General features: G+C 49.3%; 2 protein-coding genes across 3 annotated transcripts; both read left to right on the top strand.

Annotated features, from left to right (window-relative positions):
• The first annotated feature begins 4,328 nt into the window (after nt 1-4,328).
• IHO1 (interactor of HORMAD1 1) lies at nt 4,329-19,327 on the top strand. Its single transcript, XM_036390716.1, has 6 exons — nt 4,329-4,874; nt 6,229-6,386; nt 8,190-8,238; nt 8,895-8,982; nt 16,143-16,246; nt 17,013-19,327. Exons 1-6 carry the CDS (start codon nt 4,731-4,733, stop codon nt 18,333-18,335), a joined length of 1,866 nt encoding a protein of 621 aa, XP_036246609.1. The 5' UTR covers nt 4,329-4,730; the 3' UTR covers nt 18,336-19,327.
• A 2,787-nt stretch (nt 19,328-22,114) lies between these two features.
• On the top strand, nt 22,115-26,704 carry PRRT3 (proline rich transmembrane protein 3). Of its 2 annotated transcripts, XM_036391152.2 has the most exons (4): nt 22,115-22,196; nt 23,033-24,141; nt 24,232-24,372; nt 24,811-26,704. In XM_036391152.2, exons 2-4 carry the CDS (start codon nt 23,052-23,054, stop codon nt 26,550-26,552), a joined length of 2,973 nt encoding a protein of 990 aa, XP_036247045.1. In that variant the 5' UTR covers nt 22,115-22,196; nt 23,033-23,051; the 3' UTR covers nt 26,553-26,704. The 2 variants fall into 2 exon arrangements, with proteins under 2 accessions (XP_036247045.1, XP_036247044.1); XM_036391151.2 differs by lacking the exon at nt 22,115-22,196 and having other exon boundaries at nt 22,910-24,141.
• The last annotated feature ends 68 nt before the right edge of the window (nt 26,705-26,772 follow it).

Here is a 26,772-nt window from a genome sequence, read left to right as displayed (position 1 = left end):
GGAACTGGAGTCAGTATCTCTGCAGGAGCAGCAGAAGCCAAAAAATCCACTGCTGTTAATTAAAAGAAAAAAGACACTGGAATAGTAATAATAAACCTCAGTAAAAATGAAATTAAACTGTAGAGCCCAAAGGGTTAAATGCTTGCCTGAGGGAGAGAGATTATTTAGACTTGATTATATAGATTTGAAATTGAAGTTATGAGAAATTTCTTGTACCATGAGAAAAGAAGTAACTTGCTATATGCACAAAATCTATTCATATACTGACTTCCAAAGACATCAGAAGCAGAAAGCCTGACAGAGAATGTGTAAGGCCAAGAAATTATGAAAATATTAAAGAGGCATTCTAAACAACTTCTTGAAGTTAAGGCCTACTTGGGTCACTACTCTGTATGGTTTATTTCTGCAGTTGAGAATAACTTCCAAGTTTAAAAACCTCATTCAATCCATTATCCATGAAATTCCATCCCAAATCACAAGGTCACATATTTTGAAGTTCCATTAAGGTTCAAGAATAAGCAGAAAATGAAGAAGACAGCCAAGACAAAGACCAGGAGAGCAGCTGTAAAATTCTAGAGCCTCACAGGAATGAGAAACCAGGGCTGTAAGTGCAGGCTGGAAGATGGCTTCAGGCTAGAGAGGGGTAGCAAAAAAAATCAATCTCCAGATGCCTAACTTTTAATATGGTTGGGATGAATTTTGAGGGAGGAAACAGGGCTACTCTGCAGGAATGCCAATCTCTCTGAAGGAAAAGGCCCTGTTGTAACTGGCAACCAGCTCAGGACAAAGGGCTACATGGATGCCAAGGTAAGGATGTCTGGGCAGTATTGAATCACAGCTGAATGAATAATGAAGAAACTCATAGAAAGAAAAAATGACCTTGAAAAATTAAAATAAGACCAGAGGGATTTGGAACCTGAAATCTGGAAACTGGAGGCTGTGTTTGAGCTGAATAGCTGAGAGGGATTTCATCGCGGTTAATGCATTAGGGCCACTGCCAGAATGTGTTTGTAAAAATTCCTTTTAGGAAGTGGTGCAAGTTATTTCCAGCAAGCAGGTCATGCCATTCCAGAGGACAGGAAGCAGAATAATAATTTTCTGCTGTGACTGTTTCCAGTGAAGAGATGGCAAATGGCTGGAGGCTGCAATAGCAGATAAAACTCCTTGATTTTAACTCCTCCAGCTCCCCTGTACCCAAAGCCAAGGCTGATCCTTGCTCATTTGCTAAGCACATTGGCAGGCAGCTGATAGTGAGGATGAGAGCAGAATAGCAGAGCTAGAGACAGTTCCTATAGATACAGGCTAAAGGCAGGAGGGAGAGCAGGTGAATGGCAGCTCCCAGAATTTATACTGGATTTGTTGTGATTCAGCCCTGGTCCCTAAATGAGGAGGAGCAGAAAGGGCTCTGAGATTTTCTGGAGGGAAACCAGGAGAAGAGAGACTTTATGGCACTGATCCTACTCAAGACACTGCTACTAGGAGAGAAGGATTTCTTTGGGAAAGAGGCTTTACTGCACTTTGAAGAAATGTGTCAGAAAAGTGTAAGTGAGCTTCACCCACAGTGCTTGAGAAGAAGAAGGATATTGGCACAGGTTCAGTGGGGATGACAGAACCAGAGAAAATCAGTGCTTATAGCAGCACTGCAGATAAATGTTACATTGCATATTGTAGAAGTTTCAGTTTACTTTTTCAAATGACTCTTAAACCTTGGTGTTGACACATTAGGATGGATCCAAATAACAGAATACAAATATCAGTTCTTAAAAAAAGATTGATGAGGCCTATGGCAATTGACAGTTATGAAGCTTTAGTTTGTCAGTGTGCCTAGAATATCTAGGAAACTTTAAAAGAGGGTATTTATTGCATGCCATGTATGTTTTGAGGTAAGCCAGAACCTTTGAATGAAAAGTGAATGTTTGCATGTGTTTGTGTTGAATACTTGGAGTGGAAATCAGAAAATTAGAAAAATGAAAGAAGCTCCTGAAAGTTCTAACTCCTCCTATAAAGGGGGAATTTCCACTGACAACAAGGAAACAGAGCCTGGGAAGATCTAGCTGACCCCCCAGATATGCAGAACGCTGCAGATTTTTTAGATCATGCTCATATCACGAGAAAGGTTGGAGCTGCCAATATTGCAATACCTTGCATTAAGTTAGGTTGGAAAATGAAGTCATTTGACCATCAGTCAGCAGAGGATGATTTACCATTTTTTGGAGCTGTCAAGAACTTGTTTTACATATCTAAAGTTGGTTTTGCTTTGGATGCATATGCTAGTGCCAGTACCAAACGAATGTTATGTGCACCAACACAGACGATTTGGGGCACAGCTCATGTTAGCAGAAAGCCAGAAGTTCTCCTGAGGTAAACTATTGCACTCCTCACTTAGTAGGGACTGCTAAGTGCAACTGCATACCTGGGATGTTTCCTTGCTGTTTATGGGAAAGGGTTTATATTTAGGACAGAACATGCATCCCTGCATCTCAGGCATTCTGAAGGGAATGGTCAGGTGGTTAGAAGAGCTGCAGTTGCCTGATCATGGATCTGATCCCACATGTGATCATCATGGTCTGATCTCTCTCTCAGGGACAGGCCTGGGCCAAGCATGGCCAGGCTGATGGCTCGCCCAGATGGTCTTGTTAGTAAATTAATTGCCAGCAGTGTTAAGCAAGGGATAAAGAAATCCATTGCTCAGGGGAATGAGTGTATTCAAAAGAGACATCTGTTTCACCTCGCCCTTTAATTTGCAAAAGTGTCATCATTCCTAAACCAACTGCTGATGTAGTGGACTTAAGACAGAAAACTGGGCTCCAGAGCAGCCAACCTGCTGCCTTTGGTTGTAGTGCAGAGTTAGCCTAGGAAGTCGCTTGGCTCATAAAGTCCTGTCAGCTCAATACTCTTCATAAAATCTTTGTTATAAGAATCTTGGTGCTTCAGGTAGTAAATAACACAAAGCATCTGAGAAAACGAGCGTACTATGGGGTGTGATATTCACCAATTATACTGGACAATTTCAAAGGCGTTTCGTCAAGACCACAAAGCATCTGAAGATTATAAAAACCCTTCCTCAAACTAAGAGGCAGCTTTTTTGTCTGGAAGACAGAAGGATTTAGAAAACTGGTGCAGGAGATGTAATACTTACATTGCAGGCAGGGCCTCTGCCTGTGTGGGGTCAGGGCAGCCCATGTGCTCACATCTCCCCCACATACTGCCTGTAGATTAAGAATTTTTTTTTTTTTACAAAGCTTAGCTGAGATGGAAACAAGAAGCTGTGCAAGTAAAACTGTAGTCAGATTTTTTTCTTAGCAGATTTGGGGTCCAGAGAGGGATTAAGGGAGAAGGTTTGAATTCAGACAGACTTATCAGGCTTTTTGAGAATTCAGAAAGCCATACCTCATCTATTTTTGCCTGCAGCTCAGTGTAGTCAGTGAGCTTAAAGCCAAAAGCATTAATATGATATTGTCAGTGACACTACTGTATAATGGACACTGAGAAGTTCAAGTGCTGCTGCTAAACCCTTTCCCTGTTGTGTCTATGATGTTTGGGCTCCTTCCAAAACAGGGGATTAACCAAACACGTCACTGCTAATAAATGTTGAGGTGATCATCTCTTGTTATACACATGAGTTATTATCCTATTCCTTCTCCTTTACTTGTATCATTTGACATGGAAGAAAAATCTTGTGCAAATTTTTAATGAATTATTTTCATTTATTTTGGTCTCTAGTTCCCAGCTCCAAAGGCAGCAACACATCTCTCCATCTTGGTAGCTCAAAAAAAGCAAGAGCTGAGAATATAAACCTGGCACGTTTTTTTTTTGTGTTTGGTCCTAACCTAAACACTCTGCCAGACCTCGTGGATGTGGAGCAATGGAATAGTAATAATTGAAACTGAAAGATGGTAGATTTAGATTGATTGGTATGAAAAAATTCTTTCCTGTGACGATGATGAGGGACTGGCACTGGTTACCCAGAGAAGCTGTAGATGTCCCATCTCTGAAAATGTTCAAGGCCAGAAGGGATGGCATTTTAAATAACATCATGCAGTGGAAGGCGTCCCTGCCCATGGTGGGAGGATTGGAACTAAGTGATCTTTAAGGTCCCTTCTAACCCAAACCCTTCTACAATTCTTTGTGAAAAATGAAAGAAGTCTTTTATGTATACTTTTGCTAACAAAAAAATTGAAGTCAGCCTCCAACACAATGAGAAGCAGTGCAGCTGTGCAGGGAAGCCCTTGTCTGAGGGAAGCTGGTCCTGTGCCACAAGCCTAGTCCATAAAGCAGGAGAGGAGTATGAGAGTGCTTCTGAAGAGGAGTAGAATCAGAGTAACACAGCAGAAAATCAAGGGTATCTAGGAAAGATTTATTTGAGTAACGCTCAAGGGAAAGAAGAGCACTTTTGAGTAGCATGTTAATATGTTTGAAATACTTCCAACAATTCATATCAGTTCATCCAGCCATATGCTACCTCTATTTATTTGTTGTTCTACTGTGTCAGACTTAAGGCATCTGGAGAATAAATGCCCAAGAAATGTCAGCTATAAGTCAGAAAGCTTTATTGTTTATTCTCTTGGAGCTGCCTTCCAATTTATCGAATCAACACCTGAGTTACAGCAGAAATTGTTATCCAGAGTAGCACTTCCAGCAGGCCATATAGGGAATTTTGTTTGGCTTTTTAATTACTCCAGACTCATTCATATCCCTCTCTGCCCCATTTCAGGCCCAATAAGTTTTCAATGAGGAGCAGCACTGCCAGTGACCACTCCAATCTGAGTGATTCTCAGCTGCTCTTTGGCTCCCAGTTCTGCCCGGAGAACGTGCAGTTGGCAGCAGCACCGCTGGAGCTGGGCACGCAGCTGGGACAGCAGAACTCCCAGGATGTGAGTCTCACTCCTGTCAGCCCTTTGCAAGCACACAGACACCATTCAAAGTAAATGGAAAATGCTGAAATCAGGTGGTAACACTTGCAAATGTCAGTAACTGCTGAAATCAAGTTGTCTTCTTCCTACATACACATCCTTACTGTGACAAGACAAAGTAGCAGCCTGGTCAGATGAATGTGGTATTTATAACAGATTGCTATAAATTATTATTGAGATAGGTATTATTTTCTTCAAAACCATTTTTTAAGTTACTGAAATAATATGAAATTATTCTCAAGCTAATGTCTTTAGACCACCTACCTAGCTAAGTCAAAATATTACATCCATTTTTCTTTCAAAAATTATGTATTTCACTTCCTTAGCTTTCTGCAAGGATGACAGAGCTACTCAGTGTTTGCTTCCCTGCACTGACAATGACCTTGCTGCTCTGTTGTTAAGGTAGATGCTTGGATGATTTTGGATAGGGGTGAAGAGTTTCTATGCTCACAATATTCCTCCTACAGCTCATGGTTATTGTTTCTGGTGTTGCCAGCCTCCATTAAAATAGTTCCTGCACAGCTAACGGAATCAGATCAGAATAAACACACCTGGAGCAAAGATTAGGGAAGAGCAGTGGTGCCAGCTTGGAGGCCCCAGGCTGTCCTTCAGTTCCAGATGCTATCTGCTGTCCTATGTATTTTGCCTAGGAGCAGTTTTCATCAGACACAAAACAGGAAATTCACTTTTCACAATTAAAAAACATTGATGGAATTTGCATTTTTTTATGTTTTAAGGAAAAGGCATTGCCATTTTCATCACACAGTGTCTGGAAATTTTGTAGAATGAAGCTTTTATATTAATGTTAAATTTCTGTTCTAAAATGTGTATTGAAGCATGTGAAAAACTCATCTACAGTCTGTCGATGTTGCTAGTTGGCAGCAAAATGATGTCATCCACCAGGCAATTCAATAAGATTTTTTTTTTAGATTCCTGTACAGGGAGATTCTACTGACAACTTGAACTTTTCTACAATTTCAGGAACACTGAAATTCATTTATAGTCCCTGTCTTGAACATAGAAGGGAAAAAAACCCAGCACACCTTATAATTGTAGCAAACTGAAAATCCTCAAGATGAGAGAAAAGCCTCTGTCTGGAGGAATTTGGGCTGGGTCTCAGATCCACAGAGAGTTGATCTAACTAGGCACACTAAATGAGGCATAATCTCACAAAATTCTTAATCTCCTCATCCAATGTAATCTGTCATGTCCAATCACTGTGAAGTCTGTCTGCACTGGATAAACAAATGGTTTCTTCTAATTAATGTTCTGATTATTTTTGTACTTCAACAGTTTTCTTTTGTTTGTGTCACAGAGTGAGCCCAGTATTTTTACAAAATACCAGACAAAACCACAGTTATTTGATGAAGAAACAAGAGAAAAAGGTTCTCTTAATTTTGGTGCAGGAAGAGTAAAAAGTGTCTTGGAAAATTTTGAAGCAAATAAGAACAAAATAAAGGACAAATATGACCGGTATGTAGACATCCACTGGAAATTCTTTCTCTTCTGGTGGTTATCACTCTCTGCAGCTCCTTCTTCCCCTCTTACAAATCATACATGGCATATCTGCATATTTCTCCAAGAAAAGTATTTTCAGATTTTAAATAATTTCTAATTAGAAAGAGTTACAAGGTAAGAGAATAGTGTTTATTTCCAATTTATGTAACACATTCAGCCTTAAGCCCCACTGAACAGCAAAACTCTAACCTGAACTTACCTTTGTCTTTATCTAATCAGCGTTGTTTCTTTTTTCTGTATTGATTCTCTGTGAAAACCCTTTTTTCTTGAACTTTATAGGCTATGTGGGGAGTGATAAAAGGGACTCTGAGTATGGCCTTCACATTTGGGCCAGATGAGGGGATTGCCAATCACACATGTGTGCAGATTGCATCTTTATAAACCCACACATATCTCTAGAATTTTATTTCCATACAAGCTTTTTATGTATTGTTTTTTTGGTAACAGACAAGTGTTATTTGATAATGTAATTTGCATCTACTCTTTGTCAGATGTCAAGAATTACAGGCACCTGTAGGTCCTGAAGGACTTCAAGGAACAAGCCAGCAATTTGAAGCTCAAAAATGAAATATGGCAAACTCCCCAGTGCACCTATAAATAATTCTTAGCACTGTACATTTTGTAATGTAACATCCAAAGTGAAGTGTGTTTTTATTAAAAGCCTTTGATCAAATCTGGCTATGTATCTCTCTTGCCTTTTTAATGGGCACTGCATTTCTGATAAGACAAAATTTTATTCTCAATTGCCTATTGGAAGAAGATCTTTGTAATGAAATTATAAAGTATTTTTAAATGTTTAGGCATCACTCATAATTATTCCTTATTTTTTCTTTAAATGGATTATGCTTCTTCCTACACTCCAGACTTGCTCCCAGATTAGAAGCCTGTTTTTAGAAATAACTATATTATCTTTTCAAAGATAAGTGTATAATTTATCAATTTGTATCCCCCTCAAGTTTGACTAAGAAAATTAGTATCTTCCTTTCCATAAGGCTAGAGAGATTTCTTGTAACTAGATTCTACATGGCCTCTGCATATTTTTGGCTGTTGTAATTTAGATCACTCAAATGATTGACTTCAAATGACCCAAATCTTCAGAGAGGAAAAGGTTATCACTTTGCTTAGCAACCATCCGTGCATTTTGGTGTGGCAAGTTAATCATGAATATAGCCTGGTTCCTGATACGCTGGCTCAACTTAAAAGGGCAGATAACAGAAACCGCAGGCATAATCTCAGGAGAAAAGGATTTGCAGTATTTGTTCTTCCTGGCCTGGCCTTTGTTGATGCTGAAGCTTTTCCCGTGTTTTTCCCACAGTTATTTTAGTCCAAGCACAATACCCGTGTATCGCAGCAACTGGCACGTCACCGCACAGGCTGGGTCCTTCCGGAGCTGATAACACAGTGCTCACACCCCAGCAGCTAATGGACAGCTGGGTAAATGCCAACTAAAAATTTGAGAGAGAGGCCAAAAATCTTAGAGTAAAAACCCCATTACTTCATGTATTTGATATATATGAGCATGTGTGAATATGTATTTTTTTTCCCACTTTACATTGCAGAGTCCATGTTTTCCTGAAACAACTGAGGTGACTTCAAAGGGTTATGCCCCCTGAAGTAATCATGTTTCTGTGCTAACATTTCATACTACACTATGCCTTGCAGTGTTTCCTGTCTCATTTTTACAGTGATCTTTTCAATTTTTGTACACTTCAGTAATTTACATTGCTGGTTCATACTTGTTGGTTTTTTCCATTTTAGTGAAGTCCTAAGCACCTTCATTTCCAGCATCAAAGACAAGCTTCAAGAGGTAAGTTACTTCAAATTCAGAATGTAAAATAATGAAGAGTTAGAAATACTACAGACTCTTCAGTATTCACTTTCTCTCCTTTGCTATGCTGATATCTAAAATATTACATTCTGTGTCTTAAGCACTCAAATACTTTAAACCAACAACTGTAAGGGATTTTTTTTTGCATACACCATTGCCTTTGTGTCCTTAGGGTCAAGGTCTTTAGGGACTTGCCTCAGAGCCAGTGGTGGAATTTCTCTGGGTCTCTAGAGCAAAACAAGCTGTAGTGGCAGCCTGCAAATATCAGTTCTTTTCCCCTTCTGCCTGAAGAAAGCAGTCTACTCTCAGGATTAGTCATTGTGGTCTGAAGGTGAAGGTCTCTGACCGAATATTTCTAGAATTCATTTTATTAGTTATTATTAATCCTATTTTACAGATCAGTATCTCTTTTTTGAAAGATGTTCAGATTTCATGAGCCTCTTGAGCCATCCCAGATCTTCTTTGGGGTTGCAACCAACAGCTGGACAAATTGTTTCAAGTGACAGATAAACAACCATTTTCAGGCTGCTCCATTTCATGAATTGCAGTCATTGTTCTGTGGCATCTGGGGATGTGATTTTGCAAACAAAGAATAGGCAATGTTTTAATTTTCCCATTTACCTTTGTTTTTACAGCTGCCAGTGTGCTTCGAGAAGTTTGAAGAAATGCTTGATTCCAAACTCAAATCCAGTTTGGTTGGCCTAGAACCCCTTTTCAAGACATGTAAGTCCTTCCCGTGTTCCTGTTAACAGCAGAGGGCACAGTCAAACTGCCAAATGTCAGCGTGTTGTCTGGAGGTTGGAGTGAATTGGGCAAATCATTCTGCTCACAGCTGTTCTCCCTTAGGGAGGAGAGAAAATAAGATTTATCCATGGTATGGACTTGTCAGTTTTTCCATTCCTACTATCTCATTTTTTCCTTTTCTCCATTCTCTTGTACTTAGGTGTGGCATGGTTAGACACTGAGCTCAAATTGATAAACACACCTCTGGTTTTGGGTTTTGTCTGGAGTATGATAATTTTTAGGCTATCTGGAGTACGAATGGAATACACAGTAAAAAATAACTTAGATATTTATATCCTGAGTATCCACTTTCAGTTTTTAGGGCTTTCTCCAATTTTCATATGTTAGTTTGAAGTCTTCCATTGCTCCTCTGTGCTTGAAGTGATTAAGTTTGAGATGTAAACACAACTAGTATTGCTCATTTCTTGAATGAGAAGCACATAGTGAAGTACACTATTGCCATGATAAAAGGGTGACCTCCAGAAAAGCTAATAATATAAAATACTTTTGAACAACTCTGTCTCTCAAGTGGCTAATCACAGAATCTTTACTGAGGGAAAATGCTTCAAGAAATTGTTTCTAATTTAGCTTAGATCTGAGCCTTTGAAAGTACATTAATTTTTAATGCTGGTGTGATGCTTTATCAACACTCTGTCAGGACTGCTCAGAGCTTGCTCTGCTCTGTGCCAGAACAAGAGGCCATTTTCAATATACAAGAAACATGAAGTGAGTTGTATCTTGTGAGATGAAGGCAGCAGACCTTCACAAAAGCACAGTGGTATTTACTGTGTGGCAGAATGTGGCTTCCACAAAGCACATCTCTGACAGATAGCTTTTAAATCAACAGAGCCCTCTCAAGCAAAAAGAGTGGAGTCTGATTCATTATGCTGGAGGACATGATAGGCTGTACATTTGAAATACCATTCTCATTGTGCTAAGAACATTCCCTTGCTGTGCTTGGCAAGTGCTCTTGGTGGGACCCTAATGTAAACAAAAATCTGTCTGCTTTGGCCAGCACAGCAAATTCCCTCTTACACATTTTCCCACCTCCTAATTACTTCAGTGCCTCAACTTGTCCACTCTGCAGCAGGACTTTGCCTAATTTTGCATAGCTCATGAACAGAAATTGTTGTCATGGCACTGAAAATCAAATCTATTATTCATGGCTCCCCCTCTTCATTCCATACCATTTACTCAGTTGTCCTGTTTCCTCTCCATATCCATTTTCAATGAATGTGCCTTGAATGAAATGAGAAACCTCCCAGAGGTGCATACTGCTAGATTTTCAAAGCAATTGAAAAGAAAAATTGGCAGTTTCTGTAATGCATCATGCTGCAGAATGTTGAATATATAATGAAAATCATCACATGCTGCACAATGTTGTTCTTTTTATATTTCTGGGAGGTTCATCTGTCACTGGTTAATTGCAGATAAACACTGTCATTTGACTGATATCACAGTGATGGATAATTAAGTTCCCACTAAATAGATACCCATGCTAGTGCCTTGAAAAGAGGCAGTTCCCTTGAAAAACTGGTATAAAATTCCAAAACTCAGGTGAAAGAGCTAAATTCAGAGCTAATAAAGTTCTGAATGCCAGTGAGTGATGATACAGTACCTTGGGATGTGGGTGACATGGCAGAGATGTTAAATCACTGGCAGTGGAGGATTTCACAGGTAGGAGAGGAATGCAGAAGATGAAGAGAACTAGTGCACCAGAACATTGCAACAGCTCTGAAAAGCAAAGGAAGGTGGAACTTGAAATCAAGTCTGTCTTCATTAAAAGCTTATAAGGAGTATCTCAGGTTGCATTTTTAGCAGTGGGTAGCAAGCACATTTGGCATAGTCTGCACAGCCACCAGGCAAGAGCAAAACAGAAAATATTTTTCAAAATGTATTTCCAAAGCATTTCCAAGTGCTGTTGGGCTGGCATGGTCTGTGCAGGAACATTTTTTTAAATGTTCTCTTTTGAGTGTTTGTCCATATGTGCTTGCACACAGTGGATGGAGCTGTGTCTGGCCCTGGAGATGATACAAGGTTTGGCTGAGCAGCTTCCACAGAGGCACAGGTGCCTTGCTCACATCTTAGTGTGCAGTGCACAGGGAGGCAAAGAGGCAGACAGACCCTGTGGCCTCAGTTCTTCCACCTTATACACATACGGTTTCTCTGGTTGACTTGCCCACTCATTATTTTCTCTTTCCTCTGGTTTCCACTCCTGTAGCTTGTTTCTTTTCATATTTTCACATTTTAATTTTCAAAGCCACACTTCTAGTAAAGCCTTCTATTTTTTTATACAAATGTCAACTTTCACCACTCAGCCCTCTCTGTGCTGCTTTGCTGTTCTGTATCTGGTAGTTCCAGCTGTGACAGCTCAGAACAGCTGAATCCTCCACAACACCTTGTCTGCAGTGCACACGAGCAGCATCCTGAGTGCCACAGGCAATCCTCTGACACACTGCCATCAAGGGTGACAAAGTAATGTGCAATATGTCACTTGCAGAGGTATGAGGTGATGCAGTTCTCTGACAAGATGCAGGGCCCAGTGAGCAGTTTTCAAACATGACTTGCTTCCAGACTCCCCAGACCCAGCAGCTGCTGGCAAAGTTTCCAGGGGACATGGCTGTGTTTAAAATGGTGAGATTTGAGCTTGTTTACCTTGAACGGTATGGTCCAGACTGGGACACCCAATTCAGACTCCCTTATGTCTTGTATGGATTAAACAGTCAAAAAGTTTGAAACTGATTTAATTTATTTTTTTTTCCATGTAGCTCCTAACTAGCCATCCAGTGACTGACAAAGCTGTTGAGGGACTTAACCAGACTCCAAAACAGCTCAGTATGGATGGTGAGAGGAGGTGTGGATGTTCCAGTAGATACCGGAACCCCTCATTGTCACAATTCAGGGCTTGGAGCAGTGTGTGCTGTAGCACAGGGTGAGATCAGGGGCAGCTCATCCCACGGTCCCCTGATGCAGATGCTCTCCGATGTCTTGTGGAACGGGACCCAGGCTAAGCCAGCACAAACCTGCCAGATGACTGCTTGGAGTGTATCTGAGTAGGATGCAGCCATGTCAGCCCAACTCTCTCACCCTCTAGCACAGCTCCATGGCTGCCCAGGGAGAGCATGTAGTGCTCTGCTGAGCTCCAGAGCTGTCTTCCCTGCCTGTGTCTCACCAGGTTTATAGCACCTCCAATTTCCCCTACTGAATCTGGGCATGGGGGAACCAACCTCCTTCCAAAGTGTTATTTAAAGTGACTGTGCTGTTAGTGCCAATCTCAGGATGAGCTGCATAGATGATGATAGAGAGACATCAGAAGCAGTTGCTGTTTAATATTCCTAGGCTGGGAGGCTGGTGCTCCCTCCTTTGGCTGCTCAGGCTGTAGTTTTCAGCTGCTGGGAGTGCAGCTGCACCTGGGCACAGGCTGATTTGCAGGGAACTCTCTGCAGCACAGGGTGGCAGCCCTACCCCAAGGTCCTTCAGCCTTTTATCTCATGCCAGATTTCATATTCCAAATGTTGTTATTGTAAACAGCAGCATCTGAACACAAGGGTACAGCAAATCAAAACAAAGCAATGTTTCAGATTGTAAAAAACTGCTTTGTTTAAATTACCTCGGGAGAGGCACAAGTCTGTGCATAAGTCACCCATTAACTGAGTAAAGATTTCCTGTCTGTGATCAAGTTATTCAATAACTATCTGCTGCAGGGTTTATTTGAAGAAAACCTCTGAACCAGCCCTTCTTGATCATATTCAAAGAAAAAAGACTTAACAGAGTCCTTGATCTGATCTAATTTGGCTGTCTCAAAGCCTATATTTTTTGTAAGCCTTTATTAACACTTATTTTTACCTTGTTTATTAGTGTTTGACAAGTCTGAACACTTCTCTGGGTATGGAAGCAGGGAGGGAAGGAGAGTGCCCCTCCTCTGTACTGAGGGTTTTTTCTGCAGAATACTCCTACGCGTATAAACGAAACACGTTCAAAAGGCTGGCTGCTGCTTGCTTGCCGGCAGCACGCTGTGCTGAGTCAAATGTATGTGCAGATCACAAGCCCAGTGGATGCAGGACTATTTTTAGACTGAGGATAGTATGTTGAAGAAGAATAGATAGATTAGCGAAACCAGAAAGTTTCAAAAATAATTCTGAGCTAAAATTAAGCATATGGGGAAGAGCAGCAAGGTAAGCTTGCAGATGCTGCCCTTCCTGTATCTTCCTGATGTAGACATGGAAGGTGATAAAGTGACACCAAAGGAGTTTCTTCCTTTAGTCACTACTGTTTTCCTTCTCTTTGTAGGTTGGCAGGCTCCCCCAAAACCTCCTCTCAGATTGCAGGTAGCCTTTGTTTCCAATCAGGGAGATGAAATGTCTTAAAGGCCCACTCAAACATTCACTCCCCCGTTACATACCCATTCTACAAATTATAGATTTCCAGGTTTCTAAAACAGTCTAAATCTGTCAGAGCAAAACACTAAAAGATTAAAAACAACAACCAAACTGACTGCAACAGCATATTGTTAGAAATACCTGCAGATAATCCTCAGAAATCAGCCAAGCTCCTACAGAGAACAAGGCAAAGCCATGTGGTGATGTGCATCCTGAAATAATGGAGAAATTCCCCTCGAGCTCAAGTCTGGGAGGTGGTTTTAATTCAGTGTATGTGAGGATGATGCACAGATAAGGCAACTGCAGGGTTCTGTCTCCCAAATGACAGCTGTGCCCAGCAGGGCACAGAGGATTCCTGGTGCCAGGAGGTGCCATTCCCTGTGCCCATCCCTGAGCGGCACCTCCAGCCCTGCGCCATCCTGCGCCTCAGCTTTGCGTGGCTGAATGAGACAAACACTTTCAATCTCCTTTCATAAGAGGAGATTACCATGTAAGCACTTAATTAACTTGCAGCTTTTCTCTGCCCATGTCTAGCTCAGTCTCTTTCTTTCCTTGCACATAGACAGCTGGGAAGGAGTGTGGGCTTCCAGACATCCTGGGGAGCATAGCAGTTCTGTCAGCCAGAGCTGGTGCACTGCCACTCACCCCAGTGCCCAGTGTCACCTGTAGCCTCTGGTGCTGGCATTTGCATCCTTGTGTCACTTGCTAATTAACTGAATGCCCTTTGGCTTTTGCACCCAGGTGACTAGAGCAGATTTTAAGCCTGTTTGGCTCATGAGAAGGCCTTGATGAGCACCTGTCAGAGCTGCCTTGTCCCCTCATGCCACTCAGCTCAAGAGCTGATGTTTTCCCTTTAGTTGAGGCTTACTTTTTAAGCTTCCCCGTATTTTTTCTCCTTTTTTTTTATATTACATGACAACTTCCAGTGAAAAGCTTTGTTTGAATCTACAGAAAGGCCACTATGTTGTCTTTGACAAAGAAGTCACCTGCATTGTCTTAGAGCATTAAATCACAATCCACCTTTTATAAAATCTTATTCTTATTCTATTTCCCTTCTTATCTTTGAGTACTTTTCTCCTCAAAGTCTGTTCTAAAACATTGCACCATATGAGAACAAATTACTAAGCCCATAATTGCTCAGATTTTTTTCCTTTCTTTCTTCACAAAATTTCAAAAACATCCCTGTTTTTTCAGAAGTAAAGCCTATACAATCACTTTCTGTCTGCCGCTCCCTAATAGTTATTAGCTCTTTAACCAATTCCATCTACAGTTTGACAGAAGGCCACAGCTCACTGAGATAATTAAGTCCCTGGAAGCTTAATGAAAAGAGCTGAGCAGGAGGAGAAGGGATCCCCAGTGCCCTGCAGCTCTGCAGCCTTTGAGCACAGCACTGTGGGGCAAGAGGTGCTCAGCGAGGAGCTGAGATAAACACTGGTGAGCAGGAACAGCTTCAGATGGGCTCTCAGCTCCTCTAACACCAGTCAATCAAACACCTTGGATCTGTAGCAAAAGAAGATCCATTAATTGCAGAGCTCTTGTAGCAGCTTGTTGAAATGTAGGCTTTATTCTGATTTTTCTCAGGTATGTAGTGCTCCAGCACTCCAGGGTTTCAGTTATCTTGGCCCATTGGTTTGGCAGTGCTTTACCTTAGCAAGAGTGCTTTGGATCCTGTTCTGTACCAACCAGCCAACATTCCACACCATCTATACACACCTTCCTGCACCCTTCACAGGAAAGAACAGACATATTTAGCTCTTTCTCTCTGCTCTTTCTCAGCTCTTTCTCTCTGTCCTAATTTACAAATTTAAAGTAGACTTCCACAAGATTGCTAAAGATTTTTCATCTCCACACACAATGCAAACTGTGTTCCTACCCCATAGTGTATTAGGCACAGCAGTGGTTCCTATAAGAGTAATTGAAGCTGTATGGGGGGAGTTATATTGTTATACAATCATATAACACAAATCCCTGGGGTTTTATCAGTTTTTCAAAAAGACTGATGAAGCCAAGAGCAACTTACCCGAATTTAAAACCCTCCCAGGGAGCCTGTGCCTCCACAGGACTCTGCTGGGGCCCCCACTACTAAGTGCTGGATACAGCTGCCTGGTTCAGGTGATTTCTGACCCCATCTCTTCCTATGACCAGCAAATGAAATTCCAATTCTTTTGACAGTCCTTCATAATTTCTCTTTATCACTCTAGCAGTTTTCCTTCAGTTTTCAGCCTCCAGTGCATTTGTGACACAGTTTCTCTGGTTGCACTTCTTAGCCATTAACCTCTTACACCTCCATCCAGTTCAAGCCCCATTTCCCATCACCTGGTTGCATGAGAGTGTTGTTTATACAGAGGTGGATCAGCTATGCTGGGGTCCCCCTGCCTTGGCCATGCCTGTTGTGCACTTGGCAGACAACCAAGCCTCAGCCTTCCCTGCATTCAGCCTACCAAATTCTGCAGCTCTGCACAGCCTCTCTTCTCCAGCTGCCACATTAACAGAGGGCAGTAAATGAGGTTTGGACTATGTGCAGCATCTTATAAATGTCAAGTGCCTTCCATTAAAAATCCACCCCATTGTTCATTGCTCGGGGTTTGGGGAGATCACAGCAGGAGAATCATGTGGTGATTCATGCCAAGCCATGCAGAGAGTAGCAATAGTACTGATAGCACTTTATTCACATTTACAAATGAAAGACCAAATGTGGTTTTTATTGATTTCCCTATTTAGTGGAAGATGTTCTTCAAAGTCACTACAGCTTGGTGCTAAAAGCTTTGACAGAAAAAAGCCAAATGGAGCAGGCACTGCTGGAGATGGAGAGGAGACTTGCAGCCGTAAGTGAAGAAATTAATCTTTTATTCTGAATCCTCATTCTGAATTTCTCCTGCTTCTTCAAAATACTGACTGAATATTAAATTGCCTTCGAATGGTGGATTATAAAGCAGACTGCTCCTGTTATAATGAAGGGGAAAGACATTAAAAAGCTAATTCTAGGCCAGATACTGACAGAGGCTTACCTAAGCACTGGCTAACAGCGCTGTAAGCCTTGACAAAGCCCTGGTCGGTAAGAGAAGAAGCCAACAGTGCCTTGTTGTGGCAGGCTGTGATGGAGCACTCACTGCTTCCTCACCTGACACATGCCTTTGCTGGAGACATGGTACAGAGACTGTGAAGGGAGAGCACCTCATCCCTTCAGCACCTTGTCCTTTCAGCCAGGTGTGTCACAGGGAGAGGAAAAAAGACGTGAAAAGAAAACAAGTGGATGTGAGCAACACAAGAATGAACTGTCAGAGACCTCCTGATCAGGGCTGGTTTCTCCAAAGGCCCTGCTGCAGGAATTGCTTTTGGCAAGGATGTGTTGCACCAGCACATGAGAAGGCAGTGCTCCTAGGAGAGGGGGCACACACTGGGTTAGGGGGATGCTCCAGTCCCAAACCTCTCACCTTTGTGGGAGAGTTTGAGGATATCTATTACACAAGAAGATACAAATTGCTAAACTTTGGGTCGATACCAAACTGACACATAGTACCTAAAATTTCCTTACTATTGTGCCTTTTTGTGTGTTTTTTACTGCTTCTGCTCTGCTTTCTGCTTCCCCAGAAAGATGCTGAGATTTTGGATATGAAATCCAATATGCAGCTGCTAAAGGAGGGTCTGGAGTCCCTGCCAGCCCAGCTGAATGACCAGTTCCTGAAAACGTGCAAAGAACTTGGCTTCCTGAAGCCGTGTAATTCCTCAGCTGAGCAGCACATGCTTTTGTCTAGTGCCAGCCTGCCCCCTCACACGACAGATAAATCTTTCCAGACCTCCCCTGGGCTGTGCCAGCACTGTGTCCTGAGTGAGGAGTACCTGCACAAACCATGCTGCCCAGGCAGGGCTGTTTGCAGCTGTTCAGGCTGGTCTCATTTCCCCTGTGTGACAGTGGGACAGCAACACAGAGCCTCCCCTGGAAGGAACCAGGTCACTGGAGATGGCACATCTAAGGGTGACCTAAACCCAGCCTCAGAAGACAAAGCCAGCCCCATTGCTACAGCAGCCTGTGGCAGAGCAAACACCTTTTTGCAGGAGGTGAAATGCAGCTTGGAGACACAGAGCTGTGCTGCCCATCCTTGCATGTGCTGGGCTGGCGGACACTTTGTGGAGAGTAGTCAGAAGAAACAGTGTCCTGTACCACTGGAAGGGCCTCTACCAACCCCCCTGAGGAAGGCATTCAGGAGAGGCACTCGAGAGTTTAAACCCCTGACACTATCACAGCAGCAGCAGCCTCAAGTTTACCACCATTCTACACAGAAAGCTACACCTGGGCAAAGACACAGCAGCTGGTCCACAAACCATGAGGTGGAGAAGGCAGCTGTAGGGAACAAAACAAAACTGAGTCCAGGAAGGATGTCCTGGAAAAAAGCAATAAGGAGAAAGACAACGTACTCCAATAAGGGGAAAGGCGAACGCTCTGAATGTGCTGACAGTGGGCTGAAGCAGAGGAAGGCAACTGGGATTATTGACTTGGAAAGCTCCAGAAAAAATACCCTTCACAGCTACTTGGTTGATCTCAATTCAGAAAACTCTGACCTGGTTTTTGCAGCTCCCCATCAGCAGATCCTCGGCAGTGCTCAGATGGGGCTTACAAAGAATTTCACACCAGTGCCACACTCTGATAAAAGCCTGCAACAACCTGAAAGCAGAAGAAAGAGAAGTCTTGAAATTAAAAAAACAATTAATGCTTCCAGTGTAAAAAGGTATCTCTTGGATTCCTCTCCCGAGGAGGATGTACTTTCCCTGTGTAGCACAACAGGTGTAAAGCAAATGAGCTACCTTAGCCTCCAAAGCCCCTCAAGCTCCAAGAAACCACATCCTGTCAATCCACTGGCTCAGCAGAAAACAGCCTGTTGCTCTTTACTGTTAGATTGTGATTCTTCTGATTGAAGGGGCTTGTTTCATGCTCGGAGCCCTTAGAGCAGGATGACCATTTCAGTTGCAGTTTATTCCTCTAGGTGTGTTACTTGCATAGTAGAAGCAAGACTCAGGCCTGCATGCTTGAAAGTGCTATTGCCCAGTTGGAGATATTGTAAGGGTCTAAGCAGGGCTCTCCCCTGGCTTGGAAAGCTGAAGGGGTCTGTACTGCTTTACTTCCCTGCTCCCAGCAGAAATGTCATGGGCTTGAGTTACCATAGCATTTACACAGCAGTGAGTACCTGACATTCCCAGGGAGGACAGGGCTGGCAGAGCAGACTGTCAGCTCAGTCAGATTTGGCACTGAGGTCTACTGGAAATTCCTCAGCTAGATTGATACAATGCTATCTCTGTGGCCCGAGGCTTTACTCTATTTCTCGCTCGTAGTATCTCTGTTGGTTTGTTATGTAAAAGTTTAGGTTTTTAGAGTAGTGTTGTTCTGATTGATTTCGATCAGGTTCAGATTTGTCTCAGGAGTTGTTTGTGAACTTTGGGCAGGGAGAGGTTTAACTGAGGAAAACCAAACCCCAGGGTCTCAGGTTCGTCCAGTATTGTATCTCTTCTCCTTACAGGCTGAAATTCCTCAGTTTCAGAGATTCCAGGAAGTTATTTTGTTTCTACTTCATTTGTCTTTTGTATCTCTTGGCTGATTAAGGAATTCTCCAACATACCCTTTTCAAGGCCAGCAGTTCTCAGAAACCAAAGATACAACAGGCAGATCCAGCAGATGAGAGGTCTGCACAGTCCCAATTCCCACAGAGCAACTCTCTTCAGGGTGCCCAACTGTGGGCAGCTCCCACTGCTTGGGGCATTGGTATCACGTTTGATTTTTGATCTGAAATGTTACTAGCAAAAGAAACATTTTGGTGTTAACAAAACCAGAATGCCACAAATTCAAATTATCCAGCTTTGCCATACCAAAGGAAATGGCTGTGATCCCTTTCTTCTGGCTTTAATAAACTCATCTTCACCAGAGCCCAGTGTCTCTATGTTGGGGTTTTTGCTTTTGTTTTTTTTTGGGGGTTTTTTTGGTGGTTTTGTTTTGGGGGGGGCGGGGCGGGGGGGGGGGGTGTTGGGGAGGCAGAGTCCTGTTCCAGCAGGAGAACAGGTAACTGTTCTTTAGCTGTTTAACTCCCCTGGATCCTGGAATTGGGAGGATTCTTTTTTTAGCTCCTCTCTGGTGTTTAAAGACGGAAACCTTCACCCTTCCAGCTTATCATTGGTCCAGTGATATTAATTAACAAGGAGAAGCTGCGGGGGTGGTGGGATAGTTAGATATGGGGATCCCCCAGAACCTTGGGACCCCCCTCTCATTGAAGGGGGTTGGTGATGGCTGCCAGCAGGAGCGGCTCTTTGTTTACATTGCCCTTGTGTACCCGCCCCCCTGGCAGCCCCAGCACGCTGGGCAAAACCTGTTTGGTGGGCTTGCCACTCCGTGCGCTTTGGAATTAGCAAGGACCGGCGCAGGTCTCTGTGCAGCCCCTGGTGTGGATGCAGGGAGCTCGGCAGCACATGGCTGAGCTTGGAGGGACCTCTGGAGGTGTCTGCTGTAAGCCCCTGTGCAGAGGCAGAGCAGGGACTGGCTCTTTGGCATGCAGAGATGGAGCATCAGTGCCGTGGGGTGCAATGCAGGGCTGCCCTGGGGACCCTGCAGCTCCTTGCCACACACACGCTGGAACACAGTGCAAAACAAAATCCCTGGAGATGGAGGTGTAACAGCCAGAGCAGCCAGCAATGCCTCCCCTTGCACCGGACAACCTCCCTGGTGAATGGGATGAAGCCCCAGCATGCCACCCTGGCCCCCACAGTCCCCCTGTCTATTCCCACTCAGGGTCTCCTCCAGGGCTTTAGCTGCCAACAAGGGCATTTGTCCCAATACGGCTGTGAGGATGGCAGCTCCTCTCCCAGCCTTGCTGGACAAAAATGGAAGAGTGCGTGCTGCATGGCAGCAGATTTCCCAGATACTCTGCTTGCACCCTGGTGGAGCTGGTCCTGCCTCCCAGCCTGTACTCCCAGCTCACTGTCACTGGCTCCTTGCTGGATCAGCCATGCCCCAGGTATGTGTGGTTTCTCCTGGCCTTTGTGTCCACAGAGCTGCCAGTAACCAGTGTTTGTAAGGGTCTTGTCCCATCCTTCAGCCAGGGAAGGTGCCAGGGTGGTTCCTCCTGCATCATGGCCAAGAAGAACTGTGGAGGGCCCAGGGCAGAACCATAAAACACAAACAATGGCCATAAAAAAAGCAAAGCTGGGTTCCAGTCTGCCTGAAGGCATTTAATTTGGGCCATTTTCTCTGAAACTCGAGTTTTGGACCTTTCTTGGGGGCGAACCCAGGAGAAAGGGAAGAACAGTGATCAAAAGCCTGTGACACCCAGGTGGCCATGGGCATAGGGGTTGAGAGAACTGGATGGTGCATCCTCCACCCAGCATCCCCAGCTGTGCAGGCAGCAGGCACGTGGCTGCTGCAGCAGCACAGAGCAGGGGGCTCAGCTTTTCATCTGCCAGTGAGTCACTTGGCAGAGGAGGAAACCTCTGACAGCACCGAGGATGTGGAGGTGGCTGCTGTGCCCCTGCCTGGTGCTGAAGGTGCTCCAATGACTGTGGCATACAGGGCACAGCCAGCTCCCTTCCCACAGTCCCACTGCACACTCAGCACTGCAGCTGCACCTTCCTCAGGATGAGACCATCCAGCTGCAGTGGTGCCCAGTGCTGGCAGTGCATGGTGCAGGGCAGGATCACCTGCACTCTTCCTCTGTGCGGCCTCCCCAGCACTAATTCCCAGACCAGCTGCCTACCCTGCCTGCCTTCTGGGGCCCAGTGTGCCCAAATTGCCCAAATTCCCAGACCCTGCGCTGAGCTGGCTGCCACAGCCTCCTGACCCCACAGAGGAGGGGATCAGGGACCAGAAATGCCTCATGTGCTACCGGTGAACACAGTGCCCCGGGAATGGAGAGGTGGCAGGGAGCAGGAGTGGGGCACTGTGTGCTACTGCCAGCACACCGGTGCTCTCATGGGGACCTGAGGTGCCACATGTACCTGCTGGCCTGGTGAGAGAAGAGCGATGGTGATGACAGGACTTTGCCAAGGCTTTGGTGGCTCAGGCACTGCTGAGGTGCAGGCAGGGAGGAGCAGGGGTGAAGGCAGGGAGCTGGAGTGCAGGTGTCACCCTGCAGGATGGAGTCCTGAGCTGATGCGACTTTTTGACACTTGACCATTGCCAGCTCAAGCCCGGGCAGGGTGGGCAGTTTTCCAGCCGGACAATTAAGCAGATTAACTAATTACCTGAACCTTGGCAGGGTCCCACATCCCAGTGGCTGCCAGGGTGCTGCATATCCGTGCTGAGCGTTTGAGAGACAAGTGTGGGGCAGGGCCCCCTCAGACCTTCCTCAGGACCCTGCTAGTGGGTCCGACTGCCCCCTCCCTCCGCCTACCCTTGGCGGCCGCGGGACCAGCCTCGGCCGGGCAGCCCTGCCTGCCCCGCTGGCAGCATCCCCCCCTCCGCCGCCCCGCCGCGTCCTGACCCCGGGAACCTGCCCTGGTGCCCCTCCGGAATCCACGTCCCGGAGGAGCTGCGCCACGGAGAACCCGTCCCCGGGAGTCCACCCGAACCTGCCCCGGACTGAGCTGAGCCCCACGGACCCGCTGGCCCCCCTGGCCGGCCCTGCGGATCCCGTCCCGGCGGCGGCCCCGGCCGTGCCCCGCGCCCCCCCTCCCGGTGCGGGCGGGCTCCCGTGCGGGTGCCCGCGGCTCGGGGCGGCGCGTGACCGGCTGCCGCTGCCGCCGCCGCCCGCTCCGCCGCAGAGCCCGGCCCGCCCGCACCGGCACCGGCACCGGCAGGTCAGCGCGGGGAGCTGCGGCTCCCGGGGCACCAGTTCTGGGGCCGCCAGTGCTGCGGCGGGCGGCGGGAGGGGGCTGGCGGCACCGCGGCCCGCGCACCGCGCACCGGGCACCGAGCGGTGGAGCCGGCCCGGCGCGCTGCGGGTGGGGTCGGCGGGATGCGGCGGCCGCACCGGCCCCGCTGTGGTCCCGCACCGGCTGTGGTCCCGCACCGGCCGCGGCCCGACTTCGCTGCGCAGCCCCGCCGGTAATCCGCACCGCGCCGCGGGGCCGCCGCCGCAGCACCCTGGCGGTCCCGGCCCCGTTCCCGGCCCGGCGGGTCTGAGCCGTGTGTGCGGCGGCAGCGCGGGGCTCCGGGCCGAGCATCCCCGCCGGGATGCGGCCGGGACGCGCCAAGGTGAACGGTGCGCGGCGGAGCGGGGCCGCCGGCGGCGGGGACATCGGGCGAGGACACTGGGCATAGAGAACCGGGGAGGGGACACCGAGAGGGACGCCAGGACTGAGCTCCGGGGAGGCGACATTAAGGATGGGGCACTAGGAAAGGGACACCGTGGATGTTGGGGGTTGGGGCCACTAAGCACCAAGGGCAAACCCACACCGGAGACACCGGGATGGGGAACACCAGGGGACACTGGGAAAGGGAAGACTGGGAATGGGGCCACTGGGGACGGGCACAGCTGGGAACAGAGCCCAGGGCTACCCGGGAAGGGACAGCCAAGCCACTGTCTCTCTCCCTGGGCAGTGGGTGGCCAAGGGCACAGCAGCATCACGGCCATCTGCACAAGTTACCTGGCATCTGCCATGGATCCTGGCTCACCACATCCCCATTCCCACAGGCTCGACTCGGTACTCACCATGGCTGCAGCACAGCTCGTCACCTGGGGGATGCTCCTGGCCACTGGAGTCCCTGCCAAAGCCCAGGGGGTGCTGCCAGCAGGGCTGTCCTTAGGTGGGGACCCCTTGCACAGCCCTGCCTGGGGACAGCAGTGGCCAGGCCCATCCCCTGCCTGGGAGGCATCAGGGGAGCCCAGCGGTGCCGGGGCCCCAAGGAGTGAGCGCTGGGGGGTCAAGCACCCCGTGCACTGGTCGCTGCAGGCAGGGGATGGCACCAGGGCACCCCTGGAGATGGAAACCACTGTGACAGGTGCTGATAGCAAGGTCTGGAGGGACGGCAGCACAGTCCCGGCTGTGACAGAGGAGCTGCTTGTTGCCTGGCGAGGGCACGAAGCTGAAGTCCAGGACAGCTCCCTGCCCCACGGCTCTGCACTGGGTATGCCGGGCCCTGAGGTGCCCACGGACAGAGGGGCAGACTCTCCAGGGCCACCCTGGGCAGGGCAGGGCCTCTCGCTGTCCGGGCACAGCATCTCCAAGACAGCCAGCACCCCCAGCCCTCAGCAAACCGCATCCACCACTGCCCTGGACCCCACGCTGGCGGCGGGGATGAGGACAGCAGATGCCCACAGAGGGGGACACACAGCGGCAGAGGGACACACAGCAGTCCCGGGCCTCTCTCAGGATGCCAAACTCACTTCAGCCAGCAGCCAGTTGGTCCCGCCAGGCACAGCCCCCGATCCCACAGGCACGGGGCCAGCCTGGGGTCCCCCTGCCAGCCCTGGCTCTGTGCAGCTGGTGGGCAGCTGGGGGGACACGGGAGGGCCCCCCAGCCCCTCCCCGACTCTGCCCAGCTCTGCCCCACGGCTGCGCCACACTGCCCCGTCCTGGGGGCTGGCTGAGCCCTGGACTCGAGCGCTCCCTTCCCACCAGCGCAGCACCCGGAGGGCCCCACTCAGCCACGCCACCACCAGCCCTGGCGATGGAGGCCCCCGGACGGACCCTGGGACTATGGGGCAGCGGGGACCCCAGCCCGCCTCAGGGTCTGTCCTCAGCACCGGCCCTGCGCCACTCCCCGCCTCCAGCACGGCCACCCCCGGTACCCCGAGCAGAGGTAGGAGCCAGCGCAGTGCGGGGGGACCCCTTGGCTTGGGGGGGACCAGGCCCTGCAGGTGTCAGCGCCCTGCTCTGCTCTTTCTCGTAGGGCTGCTGCCCGAGGAGGACGTCGGCTCCCCGCAGCAGGTCCGGGGTGCCGTGGGCCCTGTGAGCGTCCAAAATGTCACCAAAACGACCTCACAGCCAACGACACATCCCACCACGGGGACGCTCGGGACAAGGCACCCAGGTGATACAGGGCTGCGTCCAAGCCCATCCGTTCTGCAGACGCTGTGGGAGCCCATCCCTGGGGCGTCGGGGCTGGCGGGGGGATGGCAGCTATCTTGGGCTGCCCAGCCGGGACACAGTGACACCTTCAATCAGGATTGCCACCTGACAGCGGCCCTAATCTACTCCTGCCCGCAGGGATTAGCGCTAAATGCTCGATGGGTGGGGGCTTCCCCAAGGGGGTGGGGGATGTGACCGGGGCTGTTCCACCCCTTGCACTGCGCGTCCTGAGAGAAAACCCCGGGAGGCACCGCTGGGCATAGCCCCAGCCAGCACAGGGCATGCCCCGCTGCAGTGCTGGGGTGCCACATTTGATGCAGCCAGTGCGGGGTACAGGTGTGGGCCGAGTGGCACCAAGGCCCCCACTTCCCCCGACTGTCCTCGTCCTTCCTACCTGCAGACACGCCGGAGACGCAGACCGCAGCCTCCAGCACTGCGGCCCCCTCGGCCACGTGGCGACGGGCAGGGATGACGCCTCAGCCGGTGCCCCGAGATCCATCATCGCCGCAGCCACAGCCCACAGCCCGTGCCCCCCCGGCGCTGGGGGCCAACGCGACCGGGCTGCGCTGGGCCGAGCTGCAGCACCAGCTGGGCTTCTCCTGGGAGGCCCATGTCTATGGAGTGGCTGCCGTGTTCCTGCTGCTGGCGCTGGGCTGCCTGGCCGGGCTGGCGGGGACAGCCATCCTGCGGCCCCCACACCTTCTCCACGTTGTGGGGGCCCACGGGCTGCTGCTGGCCGCCTGCCTGCTGCGGGCCACCTTCCTGCTGCTGGATCCCTATGGGGCACGGGGCCGTCTGCCCACTCCGGCGCTGCTGCTGCTCAACACGGCCCCTTTCCCCCTGCTGCTCGCCGCCTTTGCCCTCCTGCTCCAGCGGCTGCAGCGCCTGGCCCAGCTTCAGCTGCTGCCCTCCCGGCTGCGGGGGCTGCCAGCGCTGGGGGCTGCTGCTGCCCTGCAGGGTGCGGTGATGGGCGCCGCCGACCTGCTGCCGCCTCGGCTGGGGCTCACGGCCGCGCTGGGGCTGCAGGCGCTGGGCTGCGGGGCGGGGGCTCTGCTGCTGCTGGGGGGGCTCTGGGGGTGCTGGCGGGCGCTGCGGGCGCCCTGCGAGGGGCCGGGGCCGCAGCCGGGGGCGCGGGCGCTGCTGGCGGCAGCGGTGGCGGGGCTGCCGGTCTGCGGGCTGCAGCTCTTCAGCGCTGTGTGGCTGCGAGCACTCCTGGGGCCCCACGGGCGCTTCTCCCGGCCCAGCTGGGCGGCACAGCTCTGGCTGCGGATCGGCGAGCTGGGCACGGCCCTGGCGCTGCTGGCGGCCGCCGCCGAGCCCGTGTGCTGCCGGTGCCGCCGCCGGAGCCCCGCCGGCCACTCCTGCTGGGCCAAGGCACTGCGGTACTTCTGCGCCGGCCGCAAAGCTGAAGCACCCGAATACCCCAACAACTGCTACGACTGGGCCGGCGGCGGCACCGGCGGCAGCGGTGCGGAGCGGACACCCGCCAACGACATCTCCAAAAACCTCATCCGCAACCCGGCGGAGCAGCTGCCCCTGCGGGCTCTGAAGGACAGCAACGAGGTCTGGGCAGCTGGCACCGGGATGCCGGGGCTCAGCCCCAAGTGCCCCAACATGCTGGCCGCCCGCTCCTGCGCCGCCTTCGAGCAGGGCTCGTCCCCCTCCCTTGGGGAGCTGATCTTCCGCCCGCCGTCCCCCATCGACCTGCGCCGCAGCATCGACCAGGCGCTCTGCCGCCGCCACCTCCTGCACGACGGCCTCTTCGGCCGGGCCCGCCGCGGCTCCGGCTCCTCGCTGCACGGCTCCCCTGCCCCTGACAAGACCCCCAGCCTGGGGCGCATGGTGCGCTGCAGCTCGCTCACGGAGCTGCCCGGCCCCCGCCAGCCCCACGGCACCATCACTGTCACTGTCACTGCCTCGGCCAGCTCGCTGGAGAGCAGCTCGCTGAAGATCAGCTGGAACCCCTGGCGCCATGGGCTGTCCTCGCCCGACAGCCTGCCCCTGGACGAGGCGCCCAGCCGGGCCCCGCTCCTGGTGCCCGCCGGAGCTCCCGGCTGGGAGCGGGAGGGTCCCCGCGCCTTCCCAGCCCTCGGCAAGGCGCTGGACTCCCGCAGCCTCTCCAGCGACACCATTGAGCTCTGAGCCCGGGACAGGCAGAGACTGGGGGCGCAGAAGGACAACGTGAGGGTGAGGACACTGTGAGGGTGTGGGGGTCTGATCCTGCGCCCCTGTAGGGCTGGGCAGGGGCAGTTCCATTTGTGCCAAACGAGAGAAATAAAGAGTTTATGCTGGGAGGAGACAGTCCTGTTGGCATGTGAAAGAGATGGCGGGCAGCAGCACCCCCAATCCCCACCAATTCCTA

Source organism: Molothrus ater, chromosome 11, assembly GCF_012460135.2.
Source record: "Molothrus ater isolate BHLD 08-10-18 breed brown headed cowbird chromosome 11, BPBGC_Mater_1.1, whole genome shotgun sequence".
In the NCBI taxonomy this organism is placed as follows: domain Eukaryota; kingdom Metazoa; phylum Chordata; class Aves; order Passeriformes; family Icteridae; genus Molothrus; species Molothrus ater.
The sequence above is the reverse complement of the archived record's forward strand: the minus strand, read 5'-3'. Positions and strand labels throughout refer to the sequence as shown.

Bases quoted from the DNA above. Each gene is read 5' to 3' on its own strand.
- IHO1 (XM_036390716.1), top strand. From the start codon at position 4,731: ATGAGGAGCAGCACTGCCAGTGACCACTCCAATCTGAGTGATTCTCAG. The intron at 4,875-6,228 runs GTGAGTCTCACT...TTTGTGTCACAG, and splicing joins GACAGCAGAACTCCCAGGAT to AGTGAGCCCAGTATTTTTAC. The intron at 8,983-16,142 runs GTAAGTCCTTCC...TTCCCTATTTAG, and splicing joins AGAACCCCTTTTCAAGACAT to TGGAAGATGTTCTTCAAAGT.
- PRRT3 (XM_036391151.2), top strand. From the start codon at position 22,998: ATGGATCCTGGCTCACCACATCCCCATTCCCACAGGCTCGACTCGGTA. The intron at 24,142-24,231 runs GTAGGAGCCAGC...TCTTTCTCGTAG, and splicing joins CCCCGGTACCCCGAGCAGAG to GGCTGCTGCCCGAGGAGGAC. The intron at 24,373-24,810 runs GTGATACAGGGC...TCCTACCTGCAG, and splicing joins GCTCGGGACAAGGCACCCAG to ACACGCCGGAGACGCAGACC.